The 13,986-nt window shown below is 45.8% G+C and overlaps 1 protein-coding gene across 12 annotated transcripts in view; it reads right to left on the bottom strand.

Moving 5' to 3' along the window:
* The window catches only part of ASXL1 (ASXL transcriptional regulator 1), a 76,336-nt gene extending 63,330 nt beyond the window's left edge, over window positions 1-13,006 (bottom strand). For 2 of the 12 annotated variants that reach the window (XM_003904882.4, XM_031656653.1), the window contains exons 1-4: window positions 11,024-12,077; window positions 3,197-3,279; window positions 1,932-1,934; window positions 546-654 (exon numbers count right to left, since the gene is read on the bottom strand). In XM_003904882.4, the coding sequence (XP_003904931.2) occupies window positions 546-654; window positions 1,932-1,934; window positions 3,197-3,279; window positions 11,024-11,080 (252 nt within the window). In that variant the 5' untranslated portion in view covers window positions 11,081-12,077. The other 10 variants (XM_021921152.2, XM_021921151.2, XM_009216344.4 and 7 more) reach the window with 10 other exon arrangements.
* Window positions 13,007-13,986: the final 980 nt, after the last annotated feature.

The following is a 13,986-nucleotide window of genomic DNA, read 5'->3' as shown; positions in this document are numbered from 1 at the left end:
TACAGACAAGCAAAGATGAACACACAGACAAGAGCTGCTATGACTAAATAATTTCTAATATCCGATTCATATTCGAACACCTCAAAGTGCCATTTACAACTAACAGCATCTGGCCAGGTGTGGTGGCTCATGCCTGTAATCCCAGCACTTCGGAGGCCGACGCAGGTGGATCACCTGAGGTCAGGATTTCGAGGCCAGCCCGGCCAACATGGCGAAACCCCGTCTCTATTAAAAAAATTTAAAAATTAGCTGGGCGTGGTAGCACGTGCCTGTAGTCCCAACTACTTGGGAGGTTGAGGCAGGAGAATCTCTTGAACACGGGAGGCAGAGGTTGCAATGAGCCAAGATCTCGCCCCATTGCACTCCAGCCTGGGTGACAGAGCGAGACTACGTCTCAAAAAAAAAAAAAAAAAGAACAACATCAGTGTCATCTGACTGCATAAGAAATGCAAATTCATGGCCCCTATTCCAGACCTACCAGGTGATTCTTATGCACATTAAAAGTCCAAGAATCAATGCACCAAGACAGAGTTTATATCACTTACCTTGAGTGTGAAAAGGCTGATTCGGCCAGGCAGTTTATAAAACAACCCCTCTCCTCCTCTTGAATTGGAATGTAGCATAGCATTGAGGCATGCGAGAGGGGACGTCCCACTGTAAAACCACAAAAGAATGGATGAGGGTCATACAATCCATCTGCCTAAAGACCTAATCCCTCCAATTCATTCTTAAATGAGAAAAAGCTAAGCAAGAAATACAAAAGAAAAAATCTCATGACAATTTCACTGTGAAAATAGTAAAAGAATAACCAAATGAAATTCACATAAATCACACTCAGGGAACTCTGGAATAAACATTATGTGATACTTGAAATCCATACCTAACACTTCTTCAGTGCTTTTTGACAATATAAATCAAATTTTCAAGAAATTCAGAAAAACCACACAATTTTTTCAAATTATATTTTAATAAATAAAATTTTAATAAAATTTTACTATTAAAAGCTTCCTAGCCTCTATATTTCAATTTACATATCATACTCAGAAACTGCCACAGATTATCACAAAGAATCACAAAATCAATGGTCCTTTGGCAATAAAACAAGCAGAACTTTTTTTCCAGTTAAACATTTTCTAGTAAGTAAACAAAAAGAACAGTATTTCATTTGTTTTTTTTCTCTGTTGGGAGTGGGGAGATTGAGTTTTATTCTGTATCTACGCGGGAACAATTATTTAAACCTAAATGCAAAAAGACAGTCAAGTGGATTTAGTTCCCAGTAATGCTTAAACATTAAACTGAAACAATGGCATACTCAGTTGTTTCATGGTCCTTACCACAACAGCAGGTTGCGAAACGGTGACAGTTCAGTGCGAAGGATGCTACTTACTGAATCTTAAAATAGAAAAGCTACCAAAAAAATCAACAAATGCCCATTATTAATATTAACTGAGTTTGGCACTAGCATATTAGTGCTAGGAGTCACCTGTGCACCCTCTTTTCCCTCTCCCCAGCATGTTAAAAAATATATAAATAGCTTAAGTAAGCCTCTTCGCATGTTTCAGAACTAGAGGCCCTAATTTATGCAGTGTTAAAAATAAATTCTGAGTCTAAAAAAACCATTAAAAAACTATTACTTATTTTGCCTTGGAACACACTGGATGCTAAAAAATTTTTCACCAAGAACCAATCTCTAAAAGAAACCTTGTGCAAAATCTGGAGTATCAAGTGGGTGTGCTAGCATCTCTGCTACAAGGAGAACAGCATGCTGGCACAGCTCTTCTGTGACTCCTACATATTATACCTCTGTCTACAAATTACAGAGCTGCTCACTCATCATGAGCCACCATGACTGCTTCATAATTCCTCTAAGAACAAGAAGCAGAAACAAGTTAAGGTTTTCAATTCCACATGTCCCAAAGGGACTCATTTACCTTCTATAGGCAAAGTGGTCCAACAGCAATGCAGACAGCAGCATGATGGGAAATAGCCCATAAAAACAAAAATAAAGCACAATTATAACACTACACAGTGGATAAGTACAAGTCAAATAAATGTGATGTAGACAATCTTAAATCTTCCCTCCCCACAAAACATCAACTTGAGAATGTTTGAACTGACAACAGGAAAGTGAGGGCCTTCTGACCCTAAAAGGTCAATTTGCTAAGTTTGACTAGCAAAAACATGAAGTTTGCTCTGAGTCCCAGGCAGGGACTGTGTAGTGCTCTCCTCTTTCCTCATTTAAGGACTTTTTTTTGTTTTGTTTTGTTTCATTTTTTAAGACGGAGTCTCATTCTGTCAACCAGGCTGGAGTGCAGCAGTACAATCTCAGCTCACTGCAACCTCCGTCTCCCGGGTTCAAGCGATTCTCCAGCCTCATCCTCCCAAGCTGGAACTACAGGCTACAGGCATGCATCACCACACCGGCTAATCTTTGTATTTTTAGTAGATACTGGGTTTTGCCATGTTGGCCAGGTTGGTCTTGAACTCCTGACCTCAAGTGATCTGCCTGCCTTGGCCTCCCAAAGTGCTGGGATTACAGGCGTGGGCCATCACACTCAGCCCTTTTTTTTTTTTTTTTTTAAAGTTTGAAGTTAGGATAAGGAAAAAGAAAGATTAAAGATAGTCACTGGCTTTCAGGCCAGCAATTCTATGTTTCTAACTTGTTACTTCTCCAGGAAAACTATGCCATAAATTTAGAAAACAAAGGTCACCTCAAAATTTAGTAAATTCATATAATATGTGACTGGAATTAGTAGGGGGAAAAAAGTCAGTGGGTTTTTTATGTTGATGAGACCACCGTTCTTTTATCCTAAAAGAAAGAACTTCAGGGATACAGCATAGAGAAAAGGGTAGTGTTAGGCACAATAGAGGCTATCAGGTCTGAAACTTCTGAAACAGCACGAGAGAAAATGTGCCCTGCCTCCTTACACAAAAAACAAGCTCTATGCCAAGATTTAAGGAAGAGCAAGGAGATGGGGAAAACCACTGCACCTCTAAATGAAAACAAATAGATGTTCACCCACTGCTACCCCTCCACTCAGACGACACATAATTTGGGAAATGGATAGTTCTGCTTCACTATCAGACACAGAAGCACAAACATATACACACGTTTACTTACTCATATCACTACACAACTACAGAAAGACACATGTCCTATGAAACCCTCACGTTAAGCAACAAGAACAATACAAACCTCATTTCCTTTAGTCCTTCTGCCTCTATGACCTGCAGAATCTGTTTTGGTGTCATTGGAGCATCCGAGTAGTTTTCTAAAACCTGAAGAAATATAAACGTCCTAATTTCAGTGTGCAATTTCCATTTATATCCATCCGTCCATATATCATGGGCTAAAGTTCTGCTATGAGGTACCACTGGTGACAACTTACTTTTTCCACAGTTAAAATTACTTCAGAAATCAAATCACACATATATCCAGTTACTGAAAGTTACTGCAATTAACTGAAATGTTCAAATTCTCAATTCTAAGGATGCATATCTTCTCAGCATACATTGTATAGTATGTGAGACCTTAGCAACATTGGTTACTGTTTAACTTGAGGCTGTTAATACTGCTAAACCACAGAATATACAGCACTGCACAAGAAACATGAGACAGAAATGCATTCACATTTTCTTTCCCAAGGAAGTTTAATTACTACCTATACATACATATATATATGTGTGCAAATTCATGGCCCCTATTCCAGACCTACCAAGTGATTCTTATGCACATAAAAGTCCAAGAATCACTGCACCAATGCTTTTGTATTTTAGTAGAGACGGAGCTTCACCATGTTGGCCAGGCGAACTCCTGATCTCAGGTGATCTGCCCACCTCACCCTCCTAAAGTGCTGGGATTATAGAAGTGAGCCACCACACCCGACCAAGTACCCATATTTTTAAACGGTGCTTTTTGCCACTGTGTTGTTAATCTGTGGTGTTAACTGCCACAGTACGTTCTGCCATTTGGCAATATGATGCTATGATTCTGCATGACTGGTGCAATGAGAAGCAGAATATCCCATTTATGTTAGCATCATCTATAACCAAGTCATGGCAGTATTGCAGTATTTTCTTAGTGTGCAACTGCAGCTCTCTTGCTTTAAGAGTTCTTAGATATGTTATTCTTCTAAAAGAGGAAAAAAGCTGTCAATATCTTTGTACTTTGTCTACCTGTGTAGCTACTGAGGGTACTCCAAATCAAGCTAACATCTTACAGTCCATTTAACTACCATAACCAAGTACTGCTGTCACAAGCAACACATAAAGCAGTAAGTCTGATAGGACACTGCTGTCTGTGGCCATACCACCCTGGACGTGCCCAATCTTGTCTGACAGGTCTGCTGCGGAAGGTACTCTATGGAAGAACATAAGACCTCAGCACTAAAGTCAAGGTTTGGAGAAGGTACTAAAATAAAACCCCTATTTCTCATGATCCTATTCTTTGCTTCTCTTTTCAGATTTTCCATTCTCCATGGGTAACATTATCATCTCAGTTTCAGCCACTACCTAAATTCTGATAACTATCTAATCTCTACCTCTAGCCCTGACGTCTCCCCCAAATTTCAGATTCAAATATTCAGTTGTGTACTGATTGTACCCCTTCATTATCTACTCTAATTCAGCTCTACTCTTAATTCATCTAATTGGCAATTCTAATTCACCTCTTCTCCAGACCCACTCTTCTTCCTGTATTCCCTACCTTGATTGACAGCCTGTATAATCACCTAATTCAGAAACGCAGGTGTCATCCTTCTCTCTCATCTGTCCCCCAAGTCCCAAAACCAGTCTCTTTCCTGACCCAACACAACAGCCTCTTAATGTCTATCCCTCCATCCAGTCCTGCTTTCCTCAAATCCATTCTGACTCTGTTGTCATCCTTCAATCAACAAACACATGCAACACCTACCTTGTGCCAGGCACAATTCTAGGGATTCACAGTAAACAAGACCAAATCCCTGCTGTGGTAGAACTTACATGTTATAGCCTGAGGTCAACCCAGTAAAGCAAACCTGCCCTCATCACTTTTAACTCTAAAATCCTTCAACAGGCCAGGCACAGTGGTGCACACCTATAGCCCCAGCTGAGACTGAGGCAGGAGGGTCACTTGAGCTCAGGAGCTCCAGGATGTAGTGCGCCATGATCCTGCCTGTGTATAGCCCAGCACTCCAGCCTGGGTAACACAGTGAAACCTCATCTCTTTAAAGAATTTCTGAAAATGGGGGCCAGGTGCGGTGGCTCACGCCTGTAATCCCAGCACTTTGGGAGGCTGAGGCGGGTGGATCACGAGGTCAGGAGATCGAAACCATCCTGACTAACATGGTGAAACCCCGTCTCTACTAAAAAGTACAAAAAAACTGGCCGGGCATGGTGGTGGGCGCCTGTAGTCCCAGCTACTCGGGAAGCTGAGGGGGGAGAAGCTGAGTGCAGTGAGCTGAGATCGCGCCACTGCACTCCAGCCTGGGCGACAGAGCAAGACTCCATCTCAAGTAAAAAAAAAAAAAAAAAAAAAAGAATCTAAAAAAATATATGGCTGGGTAAAGTGTCTCACACCTGTAATCCCAGCACTTTGGGAGGCCAAGGTGGGCAGATTGCTTGAGCCTAGGAGTTCAAAACCAGCCTGGGCAACATGGTGAAACCCTGTCTCTACAAAAATATATAAAAAACTAGCTGGGCATGGTGGCGCATGCCTGTAATCCCAGCTACACAGGAGGCTGAGGTGGGAGAATCATGAGCCCAGAAGTGGAAGCTGCAGTGAGCTGTGATGGCGCCACTGCACTTCAGCCACAGTGACAGAATGAGACTCTGTCTCAAAAAATAGTAATAAAAATAGAAAGCAAATAAAATCCTTCAACAGCACCTTAATCACATACTGCAAAAGCTGAAGCTTCCAAAGTCCACTGGCCCACTGGTAAAGAACAGGATCTAGAGTTAGATTCAAATTCTTACGTTCTAAACTAGGGCAAATTACAACCCAACCTGAACCTAGGTTCTCTTTTGAAGGATACTGATGTCTTCCTCTCAGAGTTATTGAACAGATTAGAGACAATGTAAGTAATGCTTACAGTGCCTGGCACAGAGTAGGTGCTCACTGGCCTGACATATGGAACTCTCACAATCTGGTCTCTGCCTGTCTCTACCCATCCACAATGACACTCCACAAACTTTATGTTCCAATAATTTGTAGATATAGCTAATTCTCACACTTTGCAAATACACACACTCCCTCTCACCCTTTCTCTCTCTCTCTCTCTCCTGCTATGTGTTGTCACCAGCTCCTGCTTATGCCCTCTGTGACTGGCCTAACTCCTAGTTACCCTTCAAGATTGAGCTCAGAAAGCACCTTCCTCCAGGAAGCCTTCCCTGATCTCTGCCAGGCAGAAGTAAAAGTCTCTTTTCAATGTCCCCATTGTTTCATAACACATACAATTATCTTCCAAACCAGGACAGTTGAAAGGAGAAACTATTCATAATTATGACTGGACAAGAGGCAGCAACTGGGATATCTGTTTATGATTTATACAACTATGATAACATGTATCATGACTACAGTAAAATTCTGTTCCTGTGTCTGGACCTTCTCCATCCCCAGACGACCATAAGCCCTGAGGGGGCAAACCTCATCCACCTTTGTATTCCAAGAACCTAAGTGCCAAGACAGGCAGTACTGACTTGAACAAACCTACAATAAACCCTGGAACAAGCTACTAATGTTCACTGCCACAGATATCATTTCTTTGATACTAACTAAATGAAAGCTGAGCTAGCGAATTTTTGTAGCATTTTTTAAAAGAAGCATGACTCAAATAGTAACTACCAATTATTTAAACAGCAATCAGCAATAGCCTGAGAATTTAAGACAGGGGAAACAGAATCTCTAAAGGGAAGTTACATCAAAAGATACAAAGCATTCACTTTTATTAAAACTGTTTATGCCTCCAGCTTTTGGTATAAGAACAAGTCAGCAGTGTTCTATTCCTAGTCTCTTTCTAGACTACATTTAAAAAAAAAAAAAAGTCTTCTCTTACTTCAAAGGGGAAAAAAAATGTTTGATGTAAGAACTGGTCAGTCACGAATCAAAGTAAAAGATAAAGCATGCAACAAAGAGTTTCTCAGAGCCAGGGAGAATCCATTTAGGGTCCTCAATTTAAAGGGAAATCCCCTTGGCTATTTCTCCCAAACAAACTGCTCATAACAAGTTGGAAGATATCCACCCAACCACGTAAGGTCTACGTCTTGCATCTAGAAAAGACAATACTACAAAATGTGTGAAAGAAAGAGTATCTATTTTTCAACAGCATAATTAAACATCTGCAAAAATCAATCTTCTGGGGTATACTACACTGAAATTCTCAAGAAGAATCTTCTTTCCTCTGCAAAAACAATTTTTTAAAAGGATTCCCAGTAACACTCTAGTCACCAGATTGCTCCTGGGGTCAGGAGCAATCTGAAAGTGTTCCCAAGGAAGTGCATACAATTGCCATTGCAAGGAGTCCAAATTCACCTGCCCAAAGAGAAGAGTAGTGTTCAGGTGTTCTAATGTTCAACTGTCCTACGTTCCCTCCTGGTCAAGTTTCTCTCAGTCCAGTGTTAAGCTCTCACAAATTCTCCAGCACACAGTGTTACAGAAACTTTTTTTAAACATTAAGAGGGCTATTTTTTTCTTTTGTTTTGTTTTTGAGATGGAGTCTCACTGCCGCCACTGGAGTGCAGTGGCGCAATCTCGGTTCACTGCAACCTCCACCTCCCGGGTTCAAGTGATTCTCCTGCCTCAGCCTCCCGAGTAGCGGAGGTTACAGGCATGCACCACCACCACGCCTGGCTAATTTTTGTATTTTTAGTAGGGACAGGGTTTCACCATGTTGGCCAGGCTAGTCTCGGACTCCTGACCTCAGGTGATCCGTCTGCCTCAGCCTCCCAAAGTGCTGGGATTACAGACGTGAGCCACCGCGCCCAGTCTAGGACTCTTAAAAAGTTCCCCCTTACCTACCATCCAGTCCCATCCAAAGAAATGGAAAATTCTAAAACAAAAAACACACAAAAGATACACAAATTACATATCATATTCTCATGAGTCCTTTTTTTTTTTTTTTTTTTTTTGAGACGGAGTCTCACTCTGTCCCCCAGGCTGGAGTGCAGTGGCATGACCTTGGCTCTCTGCAACCTTCACCTCCCAAGTTCAAGCGATTCTCCTGCCTCAGCGCCCCCCACCCCTCCAAGCAGCTGGGATTACAGGCATGAACCACCACACCTGGCTAATTTTTGTATTTTTAGTAGAGACTGGGTTTCACCATGTTGGCCAAGCTGGTCTAGAACTCCTGACCCTGTGATCCACCCACCTCAGCCTCCCAAAGTGCTGGGATTACAGGCATGAGCCACCACGCGCAGCCTCGTTATTTTTTTAGAGTCAGGATCTCCCTCTATCACCCAGGCTGGAGGGCAGTGGCACAATCAGTCATTGGCCACTGCAGCCTCCAACTCCTCAGCCTCCCAAGTAGCTAGGACCACAGGTGTGCACCACCATGCCCAGCTCATTTTGTTTCTGCTGTTGTAGAGACCGGGTCTATGTTGCCCAGGCTCATCTTGAACTCCTAGCTTCAAGTGATTATTCTGCCTCAGCCTCCCAAAGTCTCACAAATCCTTTTTCACATGTATAACACCACCATAAAGTAATTCCTATTCATAGACTAGGCGCGGTGGCTCACGCCTGTAATCCCAGCACTTTAGGAGGCCAAGGTGGGTGGATAACCTGAGGTCACAAGTTCAAGACCAGCCTGACCAACATGGAGAAACCCCATCTCTACGAAAAATACAAAATTAGCGGGGCATGGTGGCACATGCCTGTAATCCCAGCTACTAGGGTAGACTGAGGCAGGAGAATCACTTGAACCTGGGAGGCAGAGCTTGCGGTGAGCCAAGATGGTGCTATTGCATTCCAGCCTGGGCAGCGAAAGAAACTCCAAACAAACAAAACAAACAAACAAACAAAAACAAGGTAATTCCTATTCATATTACTATTTTTAATGAAGAGCCTTAGAAGAAAAAGAGAAATAACTTACTCTGATAATCCGGTTTGAAGTCAATGATAAAACAGAAAGAGCAACCTCGATGTTGAAGTTCAGACCACAGTAAATTCGAGAATCTAAAGAGACTTCACAGTGGACCCCAAATTCCTAAAGTCAACTAGTAAGAGCCAACAGAACTTTGAAACAGATTTTATAATTCTGTCAAGACATAAATAACAGGATTTAAAGGTACTTTCACCTACCTCTAACAAGTAAAACTCTGGCAAGCAAATTTCCTTGGGTGCCCAGGGTCATAAACACCCGCATTAACAGGAACGCCAAGGACAATGTCAATGAACACACAAAACTCATCGTCCAGGAGAATGAGAGCTCTCTCCCACTCCCCATCAGGCCTATATTTGTTTCCAGGTAAAGAACCATTAGAGAAATCCTGAAATTTCTACAAGATCCTGAAAACTAGCCCGAGCTTCCAATTTTGACTGAATCAGGAAAAAAAAATATTTCGGAACCTCAAAATCTTCAAACTTCACATGCCAGGCCAAAATAAACTGAAGCACAAAACTTCAGCATACAAACAATTGCTATTTTTGTTCCCTGGGCAACAAATGACTAGGGAAGAGGACAGCAAGCACCAATGAAAATTCTGTAGCCCAAATTCCTTCAGTTTTTATAAATCAGTAACTTTTACAGACTTCGAGAAAGAAAAAGGTGTACTTCAGGTTTGTATCAACCCCACCCCCCATACGGTCTTTTTTTTTTTTTTTTTTTTGCACAACACCTTTGACGCAGAAAACTCACTTCAAAATGAGAGAAAATTAAGTCTGAGCTTCACTCATCATTAAAACTGAATTACGACAATTACATATAAACTAGAGTGTCAAGAGACACTTATGCTATCCGCACCACAACCTCCCTGTGTGACAGATCTTAGGAACTGACATCTTAGTATAACCTGTTACTACTGGTATCAGCAGATGTTACACGAGTATGTCTCAAAGTCTCTGAGCTTTGTGGGTGCAATCCAAAAGGAAGCTATTTCACCTGCAGGTCCTCTGACGCTCTGAACACAAAATTCACAACCCCCATCAGTTGAACGAAGCGGCTTCAAACACTCAAATTACGCTCTCCCTTGCTAATCCTCAGTGAACAATGTCTCTCAACAGAGACACTTTGTCTTTGTCCAACATACATTCTTTGCAAAGTGGATTCAGTTCTCCTCAAAGTACCCATTTCCAGTCCAGCTTCTGAAGGCAAGCACCCCAGTCAGCGTTTCTCAAAGTGGGGTCCGTGAGCCACTGCGTTTCAATCACCTGGTAAGCCGGTGAAAGCGCAGATTCCCAGGCTCTATCCCAGACCCTGAGGCTCAGCAGGTCTTATGGAGGGCCCTAGGAGGAGCGTTACTAACCGCCTCTCAGGTGTCGCCCACAGGACACTAAAGTTAGAGAACCGCTGCTCAGGATTCAAGCTGGGAGTAAGCACTTTCTTCCCTCCACGCACCTGGTTTAGATTGGTAAAGCTCAAAATGCCACTGGCGTCCTTGAATGTGGGGTCGCTTTTCCACCCCCGGAGTCAAAGGCACCACCCCATTACCCACCATGAAGCGAGGGAGGAGCTTCCGACCCTTCCCGGAAACCCAACTCCCCCGGGTGAATGAACGAAGCTGCCCCAGACCCCCAGACGCTGCCAAATAGTGGGGGAGGGGAGGCGGGACCCCGCTGCCCCGAGGGGGAGGAGCCGGCCTGCCAGCTCGCCCCTCCGCAGGAATTTAGCTGGGCGGGGGGTGGCGTGTAGGGCAAGCGGAAAAAGGCGCCACATCCCATCCCGGCGGAGCGCTCCCCACCCCGCGCCTTGCGGGGCTGTCCCGTTCTTAAAGGAAGATGGCCCCGCCCCCTCCCGCGGTGGGCAGGGCCTCGCCCCTCCCCCTCCAGTGGGGGGTGCGCGGCGAGCCCACCCCCACCGAGCCCCACGGAGCCCCCCTCGGCTACCCGCCTCACCAGGCGCGCGGCCTCGGCCCACGTGCGCTCCTTCTTCTTCTTCTGTTTGTCCTTCATCCTCCTCCCCGGCGGCGGCGGCAGCTCCACGCGGGACCTCTGGGCTGGGCGGGCTGGGGCGGTGGCGCGGGGCTGGGGCGGCGGCGGCGGCGGCGGTGGGGGGGGGGGGGCGTGGCAGCGGCGGCGCGCGAGGTCTCGGGTGCGGCCGGGGAGAAGGGGCGGGCACGCGGGGACCGGCTGGCGCGAGAGCGGCGGTGGGGGAGGGGCGGCGGCGGCTCCACGCGCCCGCGCTGCGTCAGTCGCCCACGGCGGCAGCGGCTGCTGCCCCGCGATCGCTAAGGAATGCGGCGACTCCGCATAACCACGGGGTCAGAGGTCACGGCTCCGGCCTCCGCTTTCCCGCTCTGCTGAGGGACCGAGACAGGACCGGCGGCGGGGCGGGAGGGCGAAACGCGGCTTTCCCTTCGGCGCCCGGGTGTGTGCGTGTCTGCCGTGGGTGTGTGTGAGTGTGTGTGAAGAGTGAGGAGGGGGAGTGTGGGGTTTTTTTTTTTTGAACAAAAACAAACCGAAAGGACGGCTGGGAGTCGTAGTCCCAGCGGCCTCTCTGGCCTCCCCCGCTCCGGAAGAATATGGCCGTGTGAAGGGCGTGGACCACACTTCCCGGCGTGCCCCGCGGCCCCCTTCCGCTCTCCCTCTGGCGTCCTCCGCCTAGCACCGACCTCAGCTAGGAACGGGGACGCATCGCTGTTCGGGGAAGGGGCTGGGTAGAGTCTCGCGAGGTGCGGGAACTGGCTGGGTGCCTGAGGGATTCTGGGAGGCGATGCTGGGAAGGGGCGGTGGCTGGGCTACCCCGGCCGCCCTTAACCCCTTAGGTGCTTTTTGCCTCAGGACCTCCGGGCGGGTGCGGGTGGGAAGTGAAGATGGGGAGCTCGACTCGCAGCTCCCACTTCGTGTTTCTCCTCGCCTAAATGGTTCTCACCTATACTTCTCGTAGGGGACGAGAGGCAGGACTTTCCCTTTAGGTCCCCCCTAAATGACTCACTGCCACATAATAATGAGACAGAAAGACCCTCATACCAGTAAAACGGTTATTCCACGGTTGATGGACTTTGACGGTTCCTCATTTCCTCCTATGCTTTCAGGCCGCTGTTTATTTGCAGAGCCTGCGTTCTTACCACTTGAGGAACTTGGTGATACGTTGACGGGTCGCATAAAGGACTTGGACTCTGGGGCCATACTGACTAGAATGCACCTGAGTGCGTTTTTAGAGGCAGTACCCTGGAGAGAACTCAGGCCCTGGAGTCCAACGGACCTAGACTGGAATCTTGGCTGAGTCACTCCCTGGCTGTCCACTCAACCTGAGCCTCAGTTTTCTGATCTGCATTTGTCTTGTATTTCATGGCATTATTGGAATTAAAATTAACATAAAATTCTTGACAGATTGGAAGAGGATGTGAAGGGAGATCTTGACATTATTAGGTTCGCATGATTTGGCGCCTGGCATAGAGCAAATGTTTAATAAATGGTGGCTGTTATTACCAGGTGAGAGACAATGGGCAATGTACTTAGCTTCTCTGAGCCTTAGTTTCAGAACCTGAAATGAAATTGAGAGCGCCCAGCACATAGGTTTTCTGTACCTATAGGTTCAGTCGTTGTCCAGAAACATTTCTAGATTCCGTCTTGAGTTGGATTGATGCCAGCTCTTAAAAACTGTGAAGGCAGGATCAGTGGCCACATTTAAAGGTTTCCCTGGGTGAGGAAACACACCCCCCACTCCCTAATGTTAACAGGTAGCAAGAGCCAGTATTGACAGGAGACCATTATGGTGTAGCCCAAACTCTAATGCCAAGGGGTTCAATGTTCTGCTTCTAATACTGGTCACAGAAAACTTTTGAGTCTGGTAAGCAAAATCCTACAAAGGGAAAAGACTGCAAAGTTAGAATAAGACACCTCTTAAAATCTCTCTAGCTCTACCCTGAGAGAAAGGAGGAACTACCGTCCCCCAGAAAACTGTTTGACTTGATTTTTTACAAAGGATTTTTAGCTTTTTTTTTTTCCAATCTACAACTGATACAGTACTCTTTGGCAAGTCATTTGGCTTCTTTCAGATGTCTTCTGAAGTAGCTTTACTCCCCTCTGACCTACAGGGAATAACTGAAATTTACATGTTTAATACAGGCACTGTGGTAGACAGAATAATGTCTTCCCCCCTTGCTCAAAACTGTCCAAGCCCTAGTCCCTGGAACCTGTGAATATGTTGTTTTGTTGTTTTTTTGTTTTTTGAGACAGAGTTTGGCTCTGTTGCCCAGGCTGGAGTGCAGTGGCATGATCTTGCCTCACTGTAACCTCCGCCTTCTGGGTTCATGCGATCCTCCTGCCTCAGCCTCCCAAGTAGCTGGGATTACAGGCATGTGCTACCCCACCCAGCTGTTTTTTTTTGTTTGTTTGTTTGTTTTTTTGAGACGGAGTCTCGCTCTGTCGCCCAGGCTGGAGTGCTGTGGCCGGATCTCAGCTCACTGCAAGCTCCGCCTCCCGGGTTCCCGCCATTCTCCTGCCTCAGCCTCCCGAGTAGCTGGGACTACAGGCGCCCGCCACCGCGCCCGGCTAGTTTTTTGTATTTTTTAGTAGAGACGGGGTTTCACCGTGTTAGCCAGGATGGTCTCGATCTCCTGACCTCGTGATCCGCCCATCTCGGCCTCCCAAAGTGCTGGGATTACAGGCGTGAGCCACCGCGCCCGGCCTCACCCAGCTGATTTTTGTATTTTTAGTAGAGACAGGGTTTCCCCATGTTGGCCAGGCTTGTCTTGAATTCCTGACCTCAGGTGATCCGCCCATCTCAGCCTCCCAAAGTGCTGGGATTACAGGTGTGAGCCACCGTGCCCAGCCAGCATTCTTTGGCAAAAGATACTTTGCCAGTGGAAATAAAGCCCTTAAAATAAGATGATTCTGTATTATCTGGGTGACCC

Source organism: Papio anubis, chromosome 16 (assembly GCF_008728515.1).
Source record: "Papio anubis isolate 15944 chromosome 16, Panubis1.0, whole genome shotgun sequence".
NCBI classification, from domain to species: domain Eukaryota; kingdom Metazoa; phylum Chordata; class Mammalia; order Primates; family Cercopithecidae; genus Papio; species Papio anubis.
This window is presented reverse-complemented; position numbering and strand designations above follow the sequence as displayed.